This window comes from Populus alba, chromosome 15, assembly GCF_005239225.2.
Source record: "Populus alba chromosome 15, ASM523922v2, whole genome shotgun sequence".
NCBI lineage: Eukaryota > Viridiplantae > Streptophyta > Magnoliopsida > Malpighiales > Salicaceae > Populus > Populus alba.
The window spans coordinates 11,776,965-11,793,642 of record NC_133298.1 but is presented as its reverse complement, the minus strand read 5'-3'; the positions used below and the strand labels follow the sequence as shown (position 1 = coordinate 11,793,642).

The 16,678-nt window shown below is 33.5% G+C and overlaps 1 protein-coding gene across 1 annotated transcript; it reads right to left on the bottom strand.

Moving 5' to 3' along the window:
* Positions 1 to 5,312: 5,312 nt before the first annotated feature.
* Positions 5,313 to 7,569, bottom strand: LOC118032783 (zinc finger protein CONSTANS-LIKE 6). The gene is made up of 2 exons (XM_035037571.2): positions 6,311 to 7,569; positions 5,313 to 6,027 (listed from the first exon to the last, which is right to left on the bottom strand). Exons 1-2 carry the CDS (start codon positions 7,352 to 7,354, stop codon positions 5,794 to 5,796), a joined length of 1,278 nt encoding a protein of 425 aa, XP_034893462.1. The 5' UTR covers positions 7,355 to 7,569; the 3' UTR covers positions 5,313 to 5,793.
* Between the last annotated feature and the right edge of the window lie 9,109 nt (positions 7,570 to 16,678).

Sequence of the window (16,678 nt, the reverse complement as noted above, 5' to 3'; positions counted from 1 at the left end):
AAGTTAGGGATGAAAAATAAGGTGGTTGGCGCCTTAAGCAGTAGACCACACTTGTTATATATGTTTTTCGCTTATGTTGCAGGTTCTGATAGTTTTAAAACAGAGTATGCCAAAGACAAGGACTTTGGCAATGTATGGAATGATATCTCCACCAAGGGGTGCACATTTAGTAATGAGTATTTGTTGCGCAATGGGTTTTTATTCTACAAATCGTGTTTGTGTGTTCCGCGTGGCTCTTTTCAAAAGTTTCTAATAACATAACTCCATAGTAAGGGTTAGTTGGACACTTCGGTCATGATAAGACCTTTGTTATTGTTGTTTGATTTTATTGGCTTTGAATGTGGAGGGATGTGTATACAGTGGTTGATCGGTGTTGGATTTGCCAATTAAATAAAGGAACCAAGCAACAAGTGGAGCTCTATATACCACTTCCCATTCCAGATAAACCATGGCAGCATATTAGCATGGACTTTGTTCTTAGGTTCCCAAAAAATTTTTGGCAACATGATTTAATTATGGTGATGGTTAATTGTTTTTCCAAAATGGCCCATTTTATTCCGTGCTATAAAGCTTACAATGCATCAAAAGTTGCTGCATTTTTTCTGTAAGAGGTTGTTCGCTTGCATGGTATTCCAATTTTGATTATGTCTAATAGGGTCTACAAATTTATGAGTTATTTTTGGAAGACCTTGTGGACAAAAAATGAGAACAAAGTTGATGTTTTCTAGTGCCTTCCACCCCCCAACAGACAACTAGACTGAGATAACCAACAAAAGTTTGGGAAATTTATTACATTGCCTCGTTGCAGATCATGTGACTACCTGGGATATGGTGCTTCCATACGTCAAGTTTTCCTTTAACAACTCTGTTAACCATTCGACAGGCTGCACTCCATTTGAAATGGTTTATGGGTTCCAATCAAACACTCCACTTGACATTAATTCATTACCATTGCTGCTTAGGCTAAACAAGGCTGCATTGGATTTTTCCAGCTATATACAAGATGTTCATGATGAATGCAAACGACAACTAACCTTTCATATAAACTCTTCTGCATTTGCGACAAATGCAAAATGTAAGATCGATGCTTTAATAAAGGTGATATGGTTCTAGTTCGTTTGAAACTAAAGCATTTTCCTCCAAGGAGTTTTACCAAGCTTCATGCACACAGAGCAATCCCTTTTCAAGTAACCAATAAATTGGGTTCTAACACCTATGTCATTGATTTACCCTCTAATTTTGGTATTAGTCTTGTTTTAACATTAAAGATCTTACAGAGTTCAAGGGTGATGTTGATGAAATTGCTGCACTACTAGTTACGGAAGTAACACCAGTGCTATGAGTTCTAGAAATTACAGCACCATGAGATGGGATTGCTGCCATTCTTGACCATTAATTTGTTACCACTTGTCGAGGAGGTTTTTATAAGTTCTTAGTGTAATGGAAAAATCATCCAAGTTCGGACTCTGTTTGGTTGTAAGCTTTAGAAATCAAACATTTACACACACATCTATTTGTTGCTTATACTCGTCAAAACTTGCTAGAGTCATGTTCTTTAGGGGAGTTGATAATTGATGCAAATCAGGAGAAGGATTCCTCATAGTTTCATGATCAATGCCTCCGTAAACATTGGAGCTGTTATGATATGCATAGGATTTTTAAGAATTTTATATATTTGTTGTAATTTTGTTTCTTTTTCGTTTATTGCTTTTCTAGTTTATTACTTTCCTAGTTGTAGTTAGAGAATGTATGATTGGATTAATATTTAAGGTAGGATGAAAATAATAGAGTCAGACTATTATTTTTAGCCATTTTAGGACTTTGAGTTCGAGTATTCCTTGGAGTGATTCCAACACCACATAGAGATTTTGTGTTTCCCCTACTGTTGGTTTTAGCGTGAGGTTGATCCGAGAAAATGGGTCCAAAAGGTCTTAAGACCATTAGTGAGCTTAAAACATCCCATAACCCAAGTATTTAAAGGAATTCTTTTTCTAAAATAATAAAAGAATGTTAAAAGTTATCTAGTATAATAAAAGAGAAACAACGTTTAAACAAGCAGTGTGTCTTTTAGAGTTTTCTCTATGAAATCCCTTAAGCTTGGATGTGTAGGCCTTTTGGTTTGCAGTTGTTTACGAGACTGGTAACGAGGTAAGATCATCTCTAACTCTTCAATTTTTGGTTTATGAACAATAATTTTTGCATCCTAGGGCTCGATGAATGAATTTGGGGTTAAAATGATTTTGATGGAATCAAATATGGAAAACTTAGAATGTTTTATAATATGTATCTGGAATGTTTGGGGTTGGGATATAACTATTTTGATGTTGCTGAATGCATTATTGAGATTGGGTAGAATCAGAACAGACTATGGATTGGGATTTCATAAAATTTTCTAACAAAAAACAGATCAAACACCAAGAACATGAAGAACACGGTGAACATTTAAGCAAACATCATAAACCAAACAAGTTTTTAGGCAATCAAGGGCAAGGTTTTGTTCATAATCATGTGTAGATCAAGAATCAAGCAATTGTTTTCTTCAATTAATACTCAAAAGCCACAATTTAATCAAAATGTATTTGAGCAATTGAAAGAACCCTAGAATCTAAATGCATGAATACATGTTATTGATGGGTTTTAACGCTAGATTTTTTACTAAAGATGACAGTCTAACATGCTTGTGCCAAGAATTAACCCAAGATAGCTTTAAAACAAGAGGATAAGACAAAGTTCATACGAAGAACATGAACCCATAATCTGGAAAAATTCTAGAAACTGAAGAATTAATGCCAAAACCCATACTTGGTCTTTTAGACTTCTTAACACACTGTTTTTTGTCATCACAAATCACATGACCAATACCAAGTATAATTGAATCCAAAGAACTAACAAAAAATATCAAATCATCACAAACATGCATTAGATTTCAACTTCATAATTGCAACCCCAATGACAAAAAAAAAAAAAAAAACATTAAATTTGGATTCAAAATTGGCTCTTTGAAAATTTGGAACCCAAACCATTCTAAAAAACAAAGAACATACACTAACAAAAACTAAAGAGGCATCAAACACTTATTGCCACCTTTTGCTAGAATCCAAAACTATCATATTTCATCAAAATCAGTCAGAAACATATTATCTTGATACTTAATAACATCAACAATAACTCCAAACAAGGTTTAAACAACAAGAACAACAATTTTACATATTAATCAAAATAAAACTAGAAAACATCATAACATTAAAATAAATTAAAAAAAAAACATAAAAAAGGTTAAAACATTAAGAAAGCATAAATAGGCAAGCAACATGGACTCCACCCTTGAGTTTTTACATGGTTATACCTTCTTCAAGACGTTGTTGTTTTTTTCTTCTTTTTTTCTTCCTTCTTTCCCTTTCACTCTCTTTCTTTCCAAAGCTTGCTAGACCTTCTATGTTAGGCTCTTGAACCTTCATAATAGGATATATTAACAAAGTATTTCCCAATGTGTTTTCTCTCTCCTTTTCTCTTTGATTTTTAGGGGTATTTATAGGGTTTTTTTTGGTAAATTCCCTTAAAAATTGATCAAAGCTCGATCCTTTGATCAAAATGAGAAAGCTCTGGACAATTGTTAACAACTGGAACCTTTATCTTTCAATAGTTTTTGGGGATGATAGTTTTGCCTAGGTGGTTCTCTCTTTTTTTGAAGACAAAGACATGCGTTGCTCACCTTTTGATCATGGATGAAAGATGTATAGCCCTTGATAAGATTATTTTGGGAGTTTTTAAGTATGAACACATGAAAAGGTTAGGTGGTCTTGTATAAATTGGTATTTTAGTCAAGACTGACTAAGCTGGCCATTTTCAAGGCTTTGCTATAGAAACTCTGATGTAAACGTCATCGAAGACCACCTAAACTTGATAGGGGAGATGCATACCTTTCGGTTGGATCTATCCTTGCTCCATTTGGAGGTTTATACCTCCATATTTATTCGTTTGAAGGTACCACCAACTCAATCAACCCAAAAACTGAAAATACAAGATATTGAAGACCTTTATGGAAGAATTGGGATGTAAACATCCAATTTCATGGAAATAAGGTTATAGATGGGATGCTCTTTTTCCATTTACAAAAAAACCTTGTGCCATTTGGAGGTCTAGAATTCTAGAATGAGCTATTAGAATGTGCCAACCCGATCATCCAAAACTACCAAGGAAGGAGATGAACAGTGGGTGAACGATGCGTCATCTAAGTTAAACCCCTAGAAATTATGGTTTTTAATTTGGGATCTGATAGATTTTATTTTAGTCCTTATTCTTCTAATTACTTTTAATTGCACATGTAATTACCTCCCAAACTCTTAATTTCATGCAATGTCACCACTGTCAAACTCAATCATTAGCCTCAAAGTTTAGTGACATTTTCATCTTGGTCCTTGGTTTTTGATTTGTGTACTTGGACCCTTAATTGACCATCAAACTTGGTCAATTTGGTCAATTTCAACCCTTGAAGTCTCACACATTTTACAATTTGATCATTGGTTTTGAATTTCTTCATTTAAACCCTAATTGGCTATCAAACTTAAGTTTTTTTTATAAATAAGCTCCTGATTTGACCAATCAAACTTTTCAACGACCAATTTTAGTTCCTAAACTTCAATTTCTTCCAATTAACATCCAAATTGACTCCAAAAAACTGATTTTTATTGCAATTAAATCCTCAAATAAAATTAATTAAGCCTTCGAAAATCCTTATTGAGTCTTTTCTTATCCAAATTTGCATTTCTTTACCCCTAAATAAAAACAATTCATCGAATATGTTTTTTTTCCATCAAAATTTGATCGTCAATTTTGTACATTCTAGTTCTCTAACTTTTCCACTTATCATTTTGGTCCTTTACCACCAACTTGGGCGATTTTCTAGGCTTTCTTAATGTGTATTCCCTTAAATTTTGGATTTTTTTTTATGGGATAACAAATGAATAACAACAATACATATATCAATTTAGGCGAACCCTTAGCGTGTAAGCACATTAGGCACCTCTATCATAAAAAATAAACACGAAACAATTTACCTTGAGTAGGATGTATGAGATGATTGTTATTTTTTCTATTATATAATCAGCTCTTACCTAGAGCCTCTGAAATACCTATTAAGGTTCTTAGTTATCAGCTATTAATTTGTGTAATTTTATCCCATTTTACCTTACAGTTCGTCTTAACATCATCCGTGATAAGATTGAATTTTATATTAGCATAATACATATAATTTAATTGTCAAGGGAAAAAAATGTTCTTAGCTTTTGTTGATAAATAACAAATCCAAGAAATTCAGAAAGAAAATAGATGGTAGCGATAACTTTATAGCTTGAAAGGAAAAACATTAATGAGCTGCTGTGCAGAAGAAATACATTCCAGCTAAAGCTCGCAATTGAAGAACAAGCATTTCTTCAATGCATAGTAGACACCTAGTATATTTACAATGTTGTCAACCTATTTTCCTTAATAGGGAGATTGTATTAATCTCCAAAACTTCGTAAGCACAACATATATTGATGAACAAACAGAAGAGTTCCAAGACAAGAAATTTGTAAAATAGTTCATCTTGTTAAGGTTGACTTCTTCATAGAATGTCCATGTAACTCCCACTTTGAACTTCCAAACAGTAACATGTCGGAGACTGAGAGGTCACAGTGACATCTACCTAAACTTAGTTGCATTTGTTAGTAAGATTAAATTTGATACTAATGAGCCTAATAACTCATTCAAGCTTTCGCTGATCGATGCTGGCAGTTAAAACTGTATTTTTTGTCAAGGATAATCAGGAGTCCCCATGAGGGATGTCCTCTTGACGAACCTGCCTTTCATTCTAGGCCTTTTCTCTGCATTCAATTTCCTTACTTCGTACCTTATCTTTTTCGAAAACAATCGTGTTCTTCGCTTCTCTTTATATCTCATGACCCTCGCTTCTCTCTCCCCATCTCCACCTCTTGTATGGCTCCCCAGTCCTCCGTATGGATTATTATCGTCTTTAGGGCACGCACCCTATAATATCATATAGAAAAGACAAAAAAAATCACATATCCACCAAAACTTACTGCTAATAAATTTTAAAACTTGCTAGCTAGGGCATGTATGGAGCTGTACCATCTTATTTGAAAAATTCAACCTATAATCAAAAGGTGTACAAGAGAATATGCTATGGGACAACCAAATATTTTTCCGATTTTTTTCCTTGATTTTCTCTTCTATATATTTTCTCCTTCTCCCGCCAAAAAAATTTATGTTTAAAAAACCTGAAATGAAAATGAGGGAAGCATATATATACCATGGAATCAGTCCAAGAATCATCAGGGTTGAGCTCTGGTCGGCTTCCTGTAGTCCATGGACAGCCTTGGTTAGCCCATGCGATGATGACTGACTCGTAATCGAGCCTTAAAGATACGTTCCTCTTCATCTCCTTGTATCCAGTACTATTCGTCACTTCTGTCTCAGGCACCGCCACCTTTTTCTCTTCCACCTCTTCATGTCCGTCCACCAGTGTCTCGTAATCGAAATTCCAACCCAACAATGACTCTCTTGCCATATTAAAATCTTGATCAAAATGGCAATCTATGATTGTTTCCATTTCTTGTTCATCCTTCATCTTCACTACTTTGTCCGCGAAACAAAACTGTCCTTCATCTTCCCCTTTACTACAATCTAACAGCTCCGAATCCTTAGTATCGTGATATTCCTCATCAGCTTCCCGTCCCAGTAAGTTCTCAACATCTGCAGCAAACTCAGCAAGATCCATGTCTGAAGGCAGAAACCCTGGTAGGTTATCCAAGTCACATGCTCCTTCCTGTCCATAAACTTCAACAACCATGTTTTCATCTTCACTTGTTACTATACCACACATTTTAGCTGCAAACGGATCGAAAACAGGAACTCTACAAAGCAACTGATCATCTTCATTCTCATCGGCAGCCATATTTGGCTCCTCTTCACTTCCAATTTCAGGAACAAGAGGAAGAGGGTTCAAGACTTTCTCTCGATCATCTTTGAGCAGTTGTTGCACCAATAAAGACCTGTTGCCGTTATGCCTTGGGGTTCTTGCCTTTCTTGTGAACCCTCGATGCCATGCTGGTGGAGAATAATCCTGATCAGTGTTTAATGAACTGCTGATCCTATATGATGATGCGGTCTCCAGCCTGACTCTTTGGTGTCTACTTGCTAACTGATTCGCTGAGTGGACCGATGCATCACAGGCTTGGCACAGGAAAGCATCATCTGCTACACAAAACCAGCGTGCCCTCTTGCGTAAACAGCTATCGCAAGCTCTTGCTGTCTTGCCTCCCATGGCGTTTGCCGCTTTCCTTCCACTGATCATGCCAAAGATTTGGTTGTGAGACAAATATTGAAGTATTAACTGTGCTTGGCCTAAGTACTGAAGAGGAGCTAGCTGAGCATAATATTTATGAAATAAAGCAAGAATACAAAACGACTATTGCGAAGAGCAAGAGGGTGTCCCTTGAAGTATTTATCTTGGGGCCAATTGATATACAATTATTGAGAGGAGCTTTCATTCTTTGGCAAAAGCAAGCAAGCTAGCTAGCCAGCCCCGTGTCCTATTGGTGGTTTGTTATGTGGAATATACAAGGCTTTGATCGATCGTCCTTGTCGGGACCCATAATAGGTCTTATCTGAGTGTTGATTGGCTAACATTTTCATGCCCATCCTCTTTAATGAATTCTTATTGGTTGCCTGTCCAACGGAGGGATTCCTAGAGGACCACTGACAGGATTTATTTTCAAGGGTCCCCTTCTCCTCTCCCTTTCCCTCTGGAAACGATTTAAGAACAGTAGCATTTGTGAACTTTGTCTGTATATTTAAAGCCCTTTGCTGCGGTCCCCTATGGTTGCTTTCCACTCTTCCTCCGGTGGCTGCCTTCAGCTCTCTCCACTCTCTCAGCTATAGTAATTAACCTCCTCCAGTCGACTTGGAAGCTTTCCTTGGCCGCAATTCTGTTGAATATTATGAGACCTGACGCAGCGATTCTGTTGTCCAGTAAATGTGACCATAAATATTATGAGACCTGACGCAGCAATTCTCTTGTCCAGTATATGTGACCATAGCCTCCCAAGAATACCCAAGTCACCGCATCCATAGCCTGCCAGAGTCCAAGGATCACTTCAAGAATGCTTCAATGCAAAAAAATCTCGACAATAAATAATATATATATTTTTTAATTATACTTTATAAAATAAAAAATCATCTCTACTCAAAAAAAAAAAAAAAAAAAAACCCTCTAAGTACAAAATAAAGATTATCTAAAACTCTACTTCTCATATATATATATATATATATACAAATTTTTTTAAAATCTTAAATATTTAAAAATATATATTTATAATTAATTATGCAAGATTCTATTCTTTTTAAGTAAGTTCTGACTAGATCAATATATAAATTATTGATCAACAATAAAATAAATTTTAAAAATCTCATACACATGGTCAAAAAGTATCCCTTACCCGGGTATATTTGGAAACGCGGTGCCATCATGTTCCTAAAAATTTTGAATTTTTTTTTGCTTAAAATAATATCTTTTATGTTTTAAGATCGTTTTAATGTGCTGATATCAAAAATAATTTTTTAAAAATAAAAAAATCATTTTTATATATCTCTAAATAAAAAAATATTTTAAGTCATCATCGTTACTACAATCCTATATAGCCCTCAAAAGGGATTTTGTGAGCAACTACTCTTAATAATAAAAGACTAGTCAACTTTATATGATTTTGTCACGAGCCACATCAAAAATTATTTTTTAATATAAAAAAATATAAATATTATTAATGTGTTTTTTTATGTTAAATTTATATTTTAATATGAACATAAAAATTGATGCATTTGTATAATCAAACACATCATGAATTATATTAATAAATAAAAATAAAATATTTACACCGATTAAAAACTAAATTTATAAATAAAAGATAAATATAAATTAAAATATATAATTTAGTATTGTTGGGAAACTATTCACTTTTTTTATTTTAGTATATGTCAATAATTGTTACATAAAGAAATTACTAATTTATATTCTATCAAAATAAAATAATTTTTCTATTATAATCCTTCTTTCTCTTATTAATCTATTTTTATGAACAAAAAAAATATTTTTTTTTAGCAATGCACTTAATTTTAATAACAACCAAAGGTGATTAAAATAAATATCTAATAAACTCTAGAGGATTTAAAATAATGATTAAAAGACATCTTTTTAATTAAAACTTCTTCATTCTATTAATGTGATTCTTTTTTTTTACAATTTATTTATGCGTAGGAATTAAAAATTGCTCGATATTTTTTTTTTTATAAAAAAACTATAGTTTTATTCTTGTTCTTAAAATGATACATTATAGTTATTTATTTTCATGATATTTATGTTCAAGAATTAACACCTAAACGGGGTGAATTAGATGTATCACTAATATTGATAAATAATACAAATTACTTCAAATAAATATAATAATCAACAATATAATTAAAGTGCTTAATGTAAAGAGATACGAGAAGAGAATTTACAAACTCATTTTTAATGTTGTTTGACAAGCCTATATCTACACCACAAATACTAAACTACACTTGAGTATTATATTCCTTCACTAATCCAAGTTCAAAAGTAAAATAGCCATTTGATGAATTCATATCAAGATTTTTACACGACATAATAAATCTACACCAAGATTTTTCACCATTTGAAGATATTTTTTCTTTAAGATTTTTCACAACTTGATGAATCTAACCAATATTTTTCTCACTTTAAGATATGCCCTCTTCAAGATTATTCCTTGTTGGAATTACCTCACCAACACTAAGAGGTTTTAGCTAATTCTTAAAGGTTTACAAGAGTGATTCACAACTAACTCTCTTAATAGATGAATAATACAATTAAAAGATCTAATATCTCTATATCTCACAAGATGATATTTATAGGATTTGAAGGTCTTTAAGTGCAGTGAGAATGAGATTGAATACTCTTGTAACTTCCGAGTAAATTCATGCATTTTGATTTACATTTTATTTTATAGGAGGGACAAATAATTAAATAAATAAAAAAAAAAAAATAGAAATTAATGGAATATAAATTATTAACTAAGAAGGTCAATGTTGGACAATGATGAAATTGAACAAGTCAAACTTTTGGGCCAAATGGTTTTAAAACAAAGCAAGAAAGTCCTTAAACAAAAAGGGGGGAAAACTTGTAAATATATATAAACAAGTGGGGAGTGAGAAATTAACCATGTTGGTCAGCCATGTTAGGGTTTGAGAGGGAGAAGAAATTGAGTGAAAATTTATCAAAGTTCATCCAAAAACAATTAAAAAAAAAACAACAAGAAGAAGATAGAACTAGTGATTAAAGTATACTATGAAGGGTTTGAACAAGAAAATCTCAAAAGGGGAATAAGGACTTTTTTCCTTAAGGGGTGTGCATTGAGAGGAAAATAAGGGGGAAGGAGGGAAAAAAAATTATGGTGATTTCAAGCTTTCCATTTCTTATTTCTTTGAGTTAGAAGGTAACAAATCATTTCCTCTCAATTAAATTGATGTATATAGTGTATTAAGATTTCATTTAATTGTTTTAGTGTATAGTTATGGTATGAGTTGTGAGGATGATTAGGTTAATCTATGAAATTGTGATGAATTAATGTTTAAATAAATGAAATAATAGTGAGTGATGTTTCAATTTGTGAAATTGAAGAAAAATTGTTAATCAATTTTGACCGACCTTTTTGATAAAATTTTCAAAAAAAATCCAAAAAATAGCGAAAACAATGAAAATCCCAAAAAAAAAATATATTTTTTTAATATATTTGTATTATTTTTAGTATTTTCATCATGATCTCAAAACAATTTAAATTTTTCAAAGATCTTTGAAATGCGTTCAACTTTTAACATGTTATTTTTAAAATCATCGATTTTTCTCATTCAAGTCGATGTTGATAAGAAAAATCTAAAAAAAATAAGAAAAATCAAATTTACAAAAAAAAAAAAAAAAAGAAGTTAAGGGACTAAGTTTAAAAACCTAGCAATATTTTTACCTATAAATAAAGGTCTCCACAACACACACAAGTAGGGGGCAATTTTGAAAAAATCAAGGGAAAGACAAGGAAACCCTAAACCTAAATTCATCTCTATCCAACCAGCCACACTTCCCAAACCCAGAAAAAGAAAAATGAGCCACTCCTTTCATCTAGTGGCCAGCTCACCCAGCCATCTGACCCTCAACTCCACTTTGGAAACCAACACCCATCGGAAAGACCTCCCTCACTATCCCTTCTCTCCTCAGTCGCAAGCCTCCCTTTTAGCTACAAGACAACCACCACATCACTCCCTTCTCCTCTCACTGTCCCCATTTCCACAGATCTTCCCTCTTAGCTGCTCCAGACTCCCTTAGCTTTTCCCTCTCCAAGACAGCCTCCCTATCGTCCCTCTCATCTATCGGCCAACCCCATCTCAGTCTCCCTACTCAACAACTGTTCCTATCTCCACCGCAGCTTCAACAACCACAGACCCACGGTCTTCACCGTTAGTCGCAGCAGTGCCATCCTCACCCGAGATCTAGTAGCCCGAACATGGCAGCGCCCGAGCAACATTCTCTTCTCCATAACGAAGCCAGCCGAATAGACGACAACAATAGCAGCCCCTACTCCTTCATTTCCTTCAACCGGCCTTTAGCAGCAGTCCAAGTACGACAGAACTCGCCGACCACAAGCTACAGACGCCTTGATCTTAGAGTCAGCCGCCTGAAACAGAGAAGAAGGGGAAACGAAAGGAAAATAGAGCTGTAGAGAAAAACTAGATCTGAGGAGGAGAAAAATAAAATTAAAATCAACTGTTGTGTGTGCGTTGTTTCCCTTGTTGCAGGTGATGGTGGTCCTCACCGACAGCGTTGGAAGACAGAGAAGAAGAATATGTTCCCGATCCATCAGTTTTGCTGCCTTCATCGGTAGCAGCGTGTGAACCCACGCGCTGCCAGTGATGGAGGCGTGTGAAGCAACGTACCGCTACTATTTCTACAGTGGCGGTGCGTGGAGCAACGCACCATTACTATTTCTACAGTTTCAGAGGGCTTCCCGACACTGTTCCTAAATTTTTTAGGGTTCATTTTGTAAATTTAAAATTGTTTGATGTGTTGTTTGGTTTATTTTGAATTATGATTGATTTGTAATCATGTAATGGGTGTGTGCTTAAACATATTAAAAGGAAGGTGTTTGAGTGGGTGTTTTGTTATTATTTTTTTATGTATGTGTTGTTTATGATAAAACTAAAAAGAATTAAAAAATATATATGTTTTAATTTGCATTGAATTTGGTTTAAATTTAGAAAAAATATATCAAAAAAATATTTTTCTTTTGGTATCTGGAATTATAATCTTGTACATAAGATATATTCTTGATATTAAATATATTTTTTTTTTTTTTTATTGATGCTAGAGCAATTAGGTTTTTTTTTTATATGATATGATAAGGATTTCTTTACAGAGGAGAATTTTTCTTTTCTTTTCTTTTTTTATGAAATCATTGGCAAGACAACTTTTATTTTTTTTTTAAATTATATCAAATCGCGAAGTAGCTTACCTCAGGTAGGGTGTCCTACGGGTACTAATACCTTCTCTAGTTACAATTAGTCTTTTACTCGTGAATCTCTAACAAGATCAGTACACCCGGGTTTCCTAGTAACCCTTTAATTAAATACTAGGTAGCGACTCCCAAGAAATCAAGCAAACAAATGAAAAATCACCAACAGACATCGCGCGGGTGACATGCGACATTATTGATTCTTGTTTTTAGAAGGGGTTTCAGCCTAGAAAAAAAAAAGAATGAAAATGTTTAATCAATAATTGAATTAAATGAGTTATATGGCAATATTGATGATGAAGAAATAATATTAGTAATGAGTTGATATTGTTGATTGATAATTAATTGATGAAGAAATTATTTTAGTGATAAGTTGACATTGTTGATTGATAATTAAATGAGTTATGTGTTGATATTGATAATGAAGAAATTAAATGAGTTATGTGTTAATATTGATATTGTTGCCTAATTTTGTTTAAACATCAGTACCACACTACAAGATTTCACAGTGTTACCGACAGAAATATTCCGTCGGTGTGTGACTGAGAGTCGTCGGTAACCTATTTACCGACTACATTTCCGACGGAATATGCCCGTCGGATTATTTTTTGTTGGTGATTTCACATTTCGTTGCTATATTGGTCGAAAATACAAAAAAAAATTTCCCGATGGTTTTACAAACGGAAATTGCGCACAAAAAAAAAAAGTTTCCCGCTTGAAATATACCGACGCAAAATACTCCGTCAGTGATATAGTGTATGACCGACTGCCCATATCCATTGCTAAAGTTGTCGGTGAGGGTTTGAAATACCCACCGAATACATCCGTCTATAAATTTGTCGGTACGTTTGGCAGCTACTGACAAATGCCGATGGATTATTTCTGTCGGTAACGCTGTCGGTGAGTGTATGGAATACCGAACGAATGTATCCGTCTGAATATTCATCAGTGATGGTGGCAACCATTGTCAAATACCGACGGATGTAGTCCGTTGGTAAAGCGCTTTGTAAATGTTTTTTTTTTAAATTTGTTTTTTAAAAATTATTTAGAATACATTAAAATGATATAAATTAATGGTAATAAAAACCAATTATGCAAATAAAATTTATATTAAGCATCAAAAACAAAAAATGAAAGATAAATAATATTCATTACCAAATGAATGTGTTTCAAAAAAACATTAAACGAAATTTTAAATGTAAATAATGTTTATTAAAAATTAATATAAAGGAGGAGGAGGAGGAGGCTGACGGTTATTCGGCCAAAAAGGATTTGGCGCACATGTTCCACCTTGTGCCATGTTCATGACCATTTCACGAACCTCTTCATAGGCCGCTCTTTGTCGTTCAGACTCCGCTATGTGTTGTTCAAACTCCGCTTTTTTTTTGTTCGGACGCCACTCTTTGTTGTTCTTTCAGTTGTGTATACGCCTCTGATAGGTGGTCATACTTTTTGATGAGCAGAGCCGTGTGTTGCTGCAAGGCCACAAACTCCTTAGATTGGGAGCTCGATACTGATTGGGAGCTCCCGACGGTTGAAGCACTACGGGCCGACTGCAAGTTGTCGGCCGTAGTGTTGGAGAGCCCATAAACCTGATTTTTATCAGGTTCACCTGACGATCCAGCCTCCATCCACAAATCCGGATCGAATTCCAGATGGGTCAAAGGATCGTCCCCGTATCTCTCCCTCAATCGATTATTATAGGTCTCCTGAAAATAAAAAAAGTAATCATCATATTCAATTCAATAAACATAATAATAACTTACAAAATAAAATGGTTGAACAAACATACCACAAAATGTTGAGCACGGCTGTCAACGAACTGTTGCACCCCCTTTTGGCGGTTTTGACTCCGCACGTGCATCTCCACAAACAGCTCCATAGGGCTCGGCTCACGTCCAAGAGACTTAACCTATAATGAAAAAAATTTATTAACAACAAATTAATTGAATGATATATTTCATTTAAATTAATCTTACTATTTGTTTCGCATGTGCAGTAAATGGAACGGAGCCGCCGGTGTGCGTTGTCACCGAGCCATGAATTGGACGATTCTGGTTGCCAGCACCGGACTGTGAGCGTCGTGTGAACCGCTCAGACGTCACGTGCTAAAGATAGTGTAGCCATATATCTTCCGGAATGTATATCGGTTTGAAATCCCTCCAAACCGCAACATCGTTTCAGCCTTGGAACCCCTTATCCCTCGCAGTTGTTTTTGCATTTTTTTGGGCTTCGTACCACAAATCATGCAACCTACTTCACGCAAGAAAAAATTACATTTTGAAATATAAATTTTTTTGTAAAAAAAAAAAGTTTATTGTTTTCGATGTTACCTAATTGCCGCGTGATTTTCCCACACCCTCCTCACAAAAGTGTTATGTTCCTTGTTCCAACAACATCGATTATGTGTATAATTTTTTTTAAAAAAAAATTTAATAATTTATTTACAATTATATTAAGAATTTATTAGAAATAAGCTAAAAATTATATATTAACACGAACCTAAAATCTGGAAAATCATGCATTGATTTGAGGCATCCATTCAAGATGCCTGGATATCTAACTCTATTGAAACAATGGAATCTCCATCGATGATTTAAACGCCGATGATATTACTCGGGCGGCCTTAATGTTTGTGAACCTGAAAAGAAATGAAATTAATTAAATAGTGATTACTTCATAAATTATGTTTTAAATTTGTTTTTTAAAAAAAAAAAACTAAAACCTTAAGAAACTTACATTGAAAGATCATCCTTCCACTGTGCCTCGTACTTGCAGGTAAATTGATTCCGCTGCGAAGGCACGCCGCTTCTGCGCTGTGAAACAACGCTGGAAGAGGCAGCATCGGTTGACAGCGCAGGTGGTGTAGGTGCCTCTTCTTGAGAGGCACCTAAGGAAATATCATCCTCGCTGCTAGATGAACTTGATGCGACCGGACGTGAAGCTTTGGTTTTCATTCTGCGCATCTAACCAATTTTATATAAATAATTATATAATTAAATTTAAATGTTAAAAAAAATTCGGCAGCACCTCCCCTATACTGGATACTATCGAAATCCACAAACCTGCAAATATTAACAATAGCCACAACCAATTGACCCAATCTATTATAATTATTCCAACATATTCAATTATTAATCCTAAGGTAAATTCAATAGTAACAATTACAATTCAACAAATTATTCAATAATTATGCCAATACAACAAAACAATAAATTCAAAATAAATAGAAACAATTAAACACAAATCATGCAATAATAGAGTAAAATTAATAATTCTTCCAACAAATTCAATTACTAATTCTAAGGTAAATTCAACATTAACAATATTAATTCAACAAATTATTAAATAATTATGCCAATACAACAATAAAATATATTCAATAAATTAAAAAAGAATTATAGCCTAACAATTAAAATCAATGGAAACAATTAAACACAAATCATGCAATAATATAAAAAAATTACTAATTATTCCAACATATGCTATTACTAATTCTAAGGTAAATTCAACATTAACAATTATAATTCAGCAAATTATTCAATAATTATGTCAATACAACAATAAAATATGTTCAATAAATTAAAAACAATGGAAATAATTAAACACAAATCATGCAATAATAGAGTAAAATTACTAATTATTCCAACATATGCAATTACTAATTCTAAGGTAAATTCAACATTAACAACAAATATTCAACAAATTAACTAATAACAATTATGCCAATACAACAATAAAAATATTCAACAAATTCAAAAAAAAAACTATAGACTTTAGGAAAGAAATATGCATACCTTAATAATGTGTTAAAGAAAAAAACTTTATCTACATTACAAAAAAAATACAACAAAAAAAAAAACATAAAATGAATAAAAATAACTATAAATAAAATAAAATAAAATAGAAAAAAAACACATACCTTTTAATGTGATGAAGATTCACAACCAAGCTTGCTAGAGATTCAACAAAGCTTGAAGATTTGAGAGGAAAAAAATCAAAATTCTAAGGTGAGAAACGGAGGAGAAGAAAAACGTCAGTAACTTGCTAAAAATCCATCGGCAATT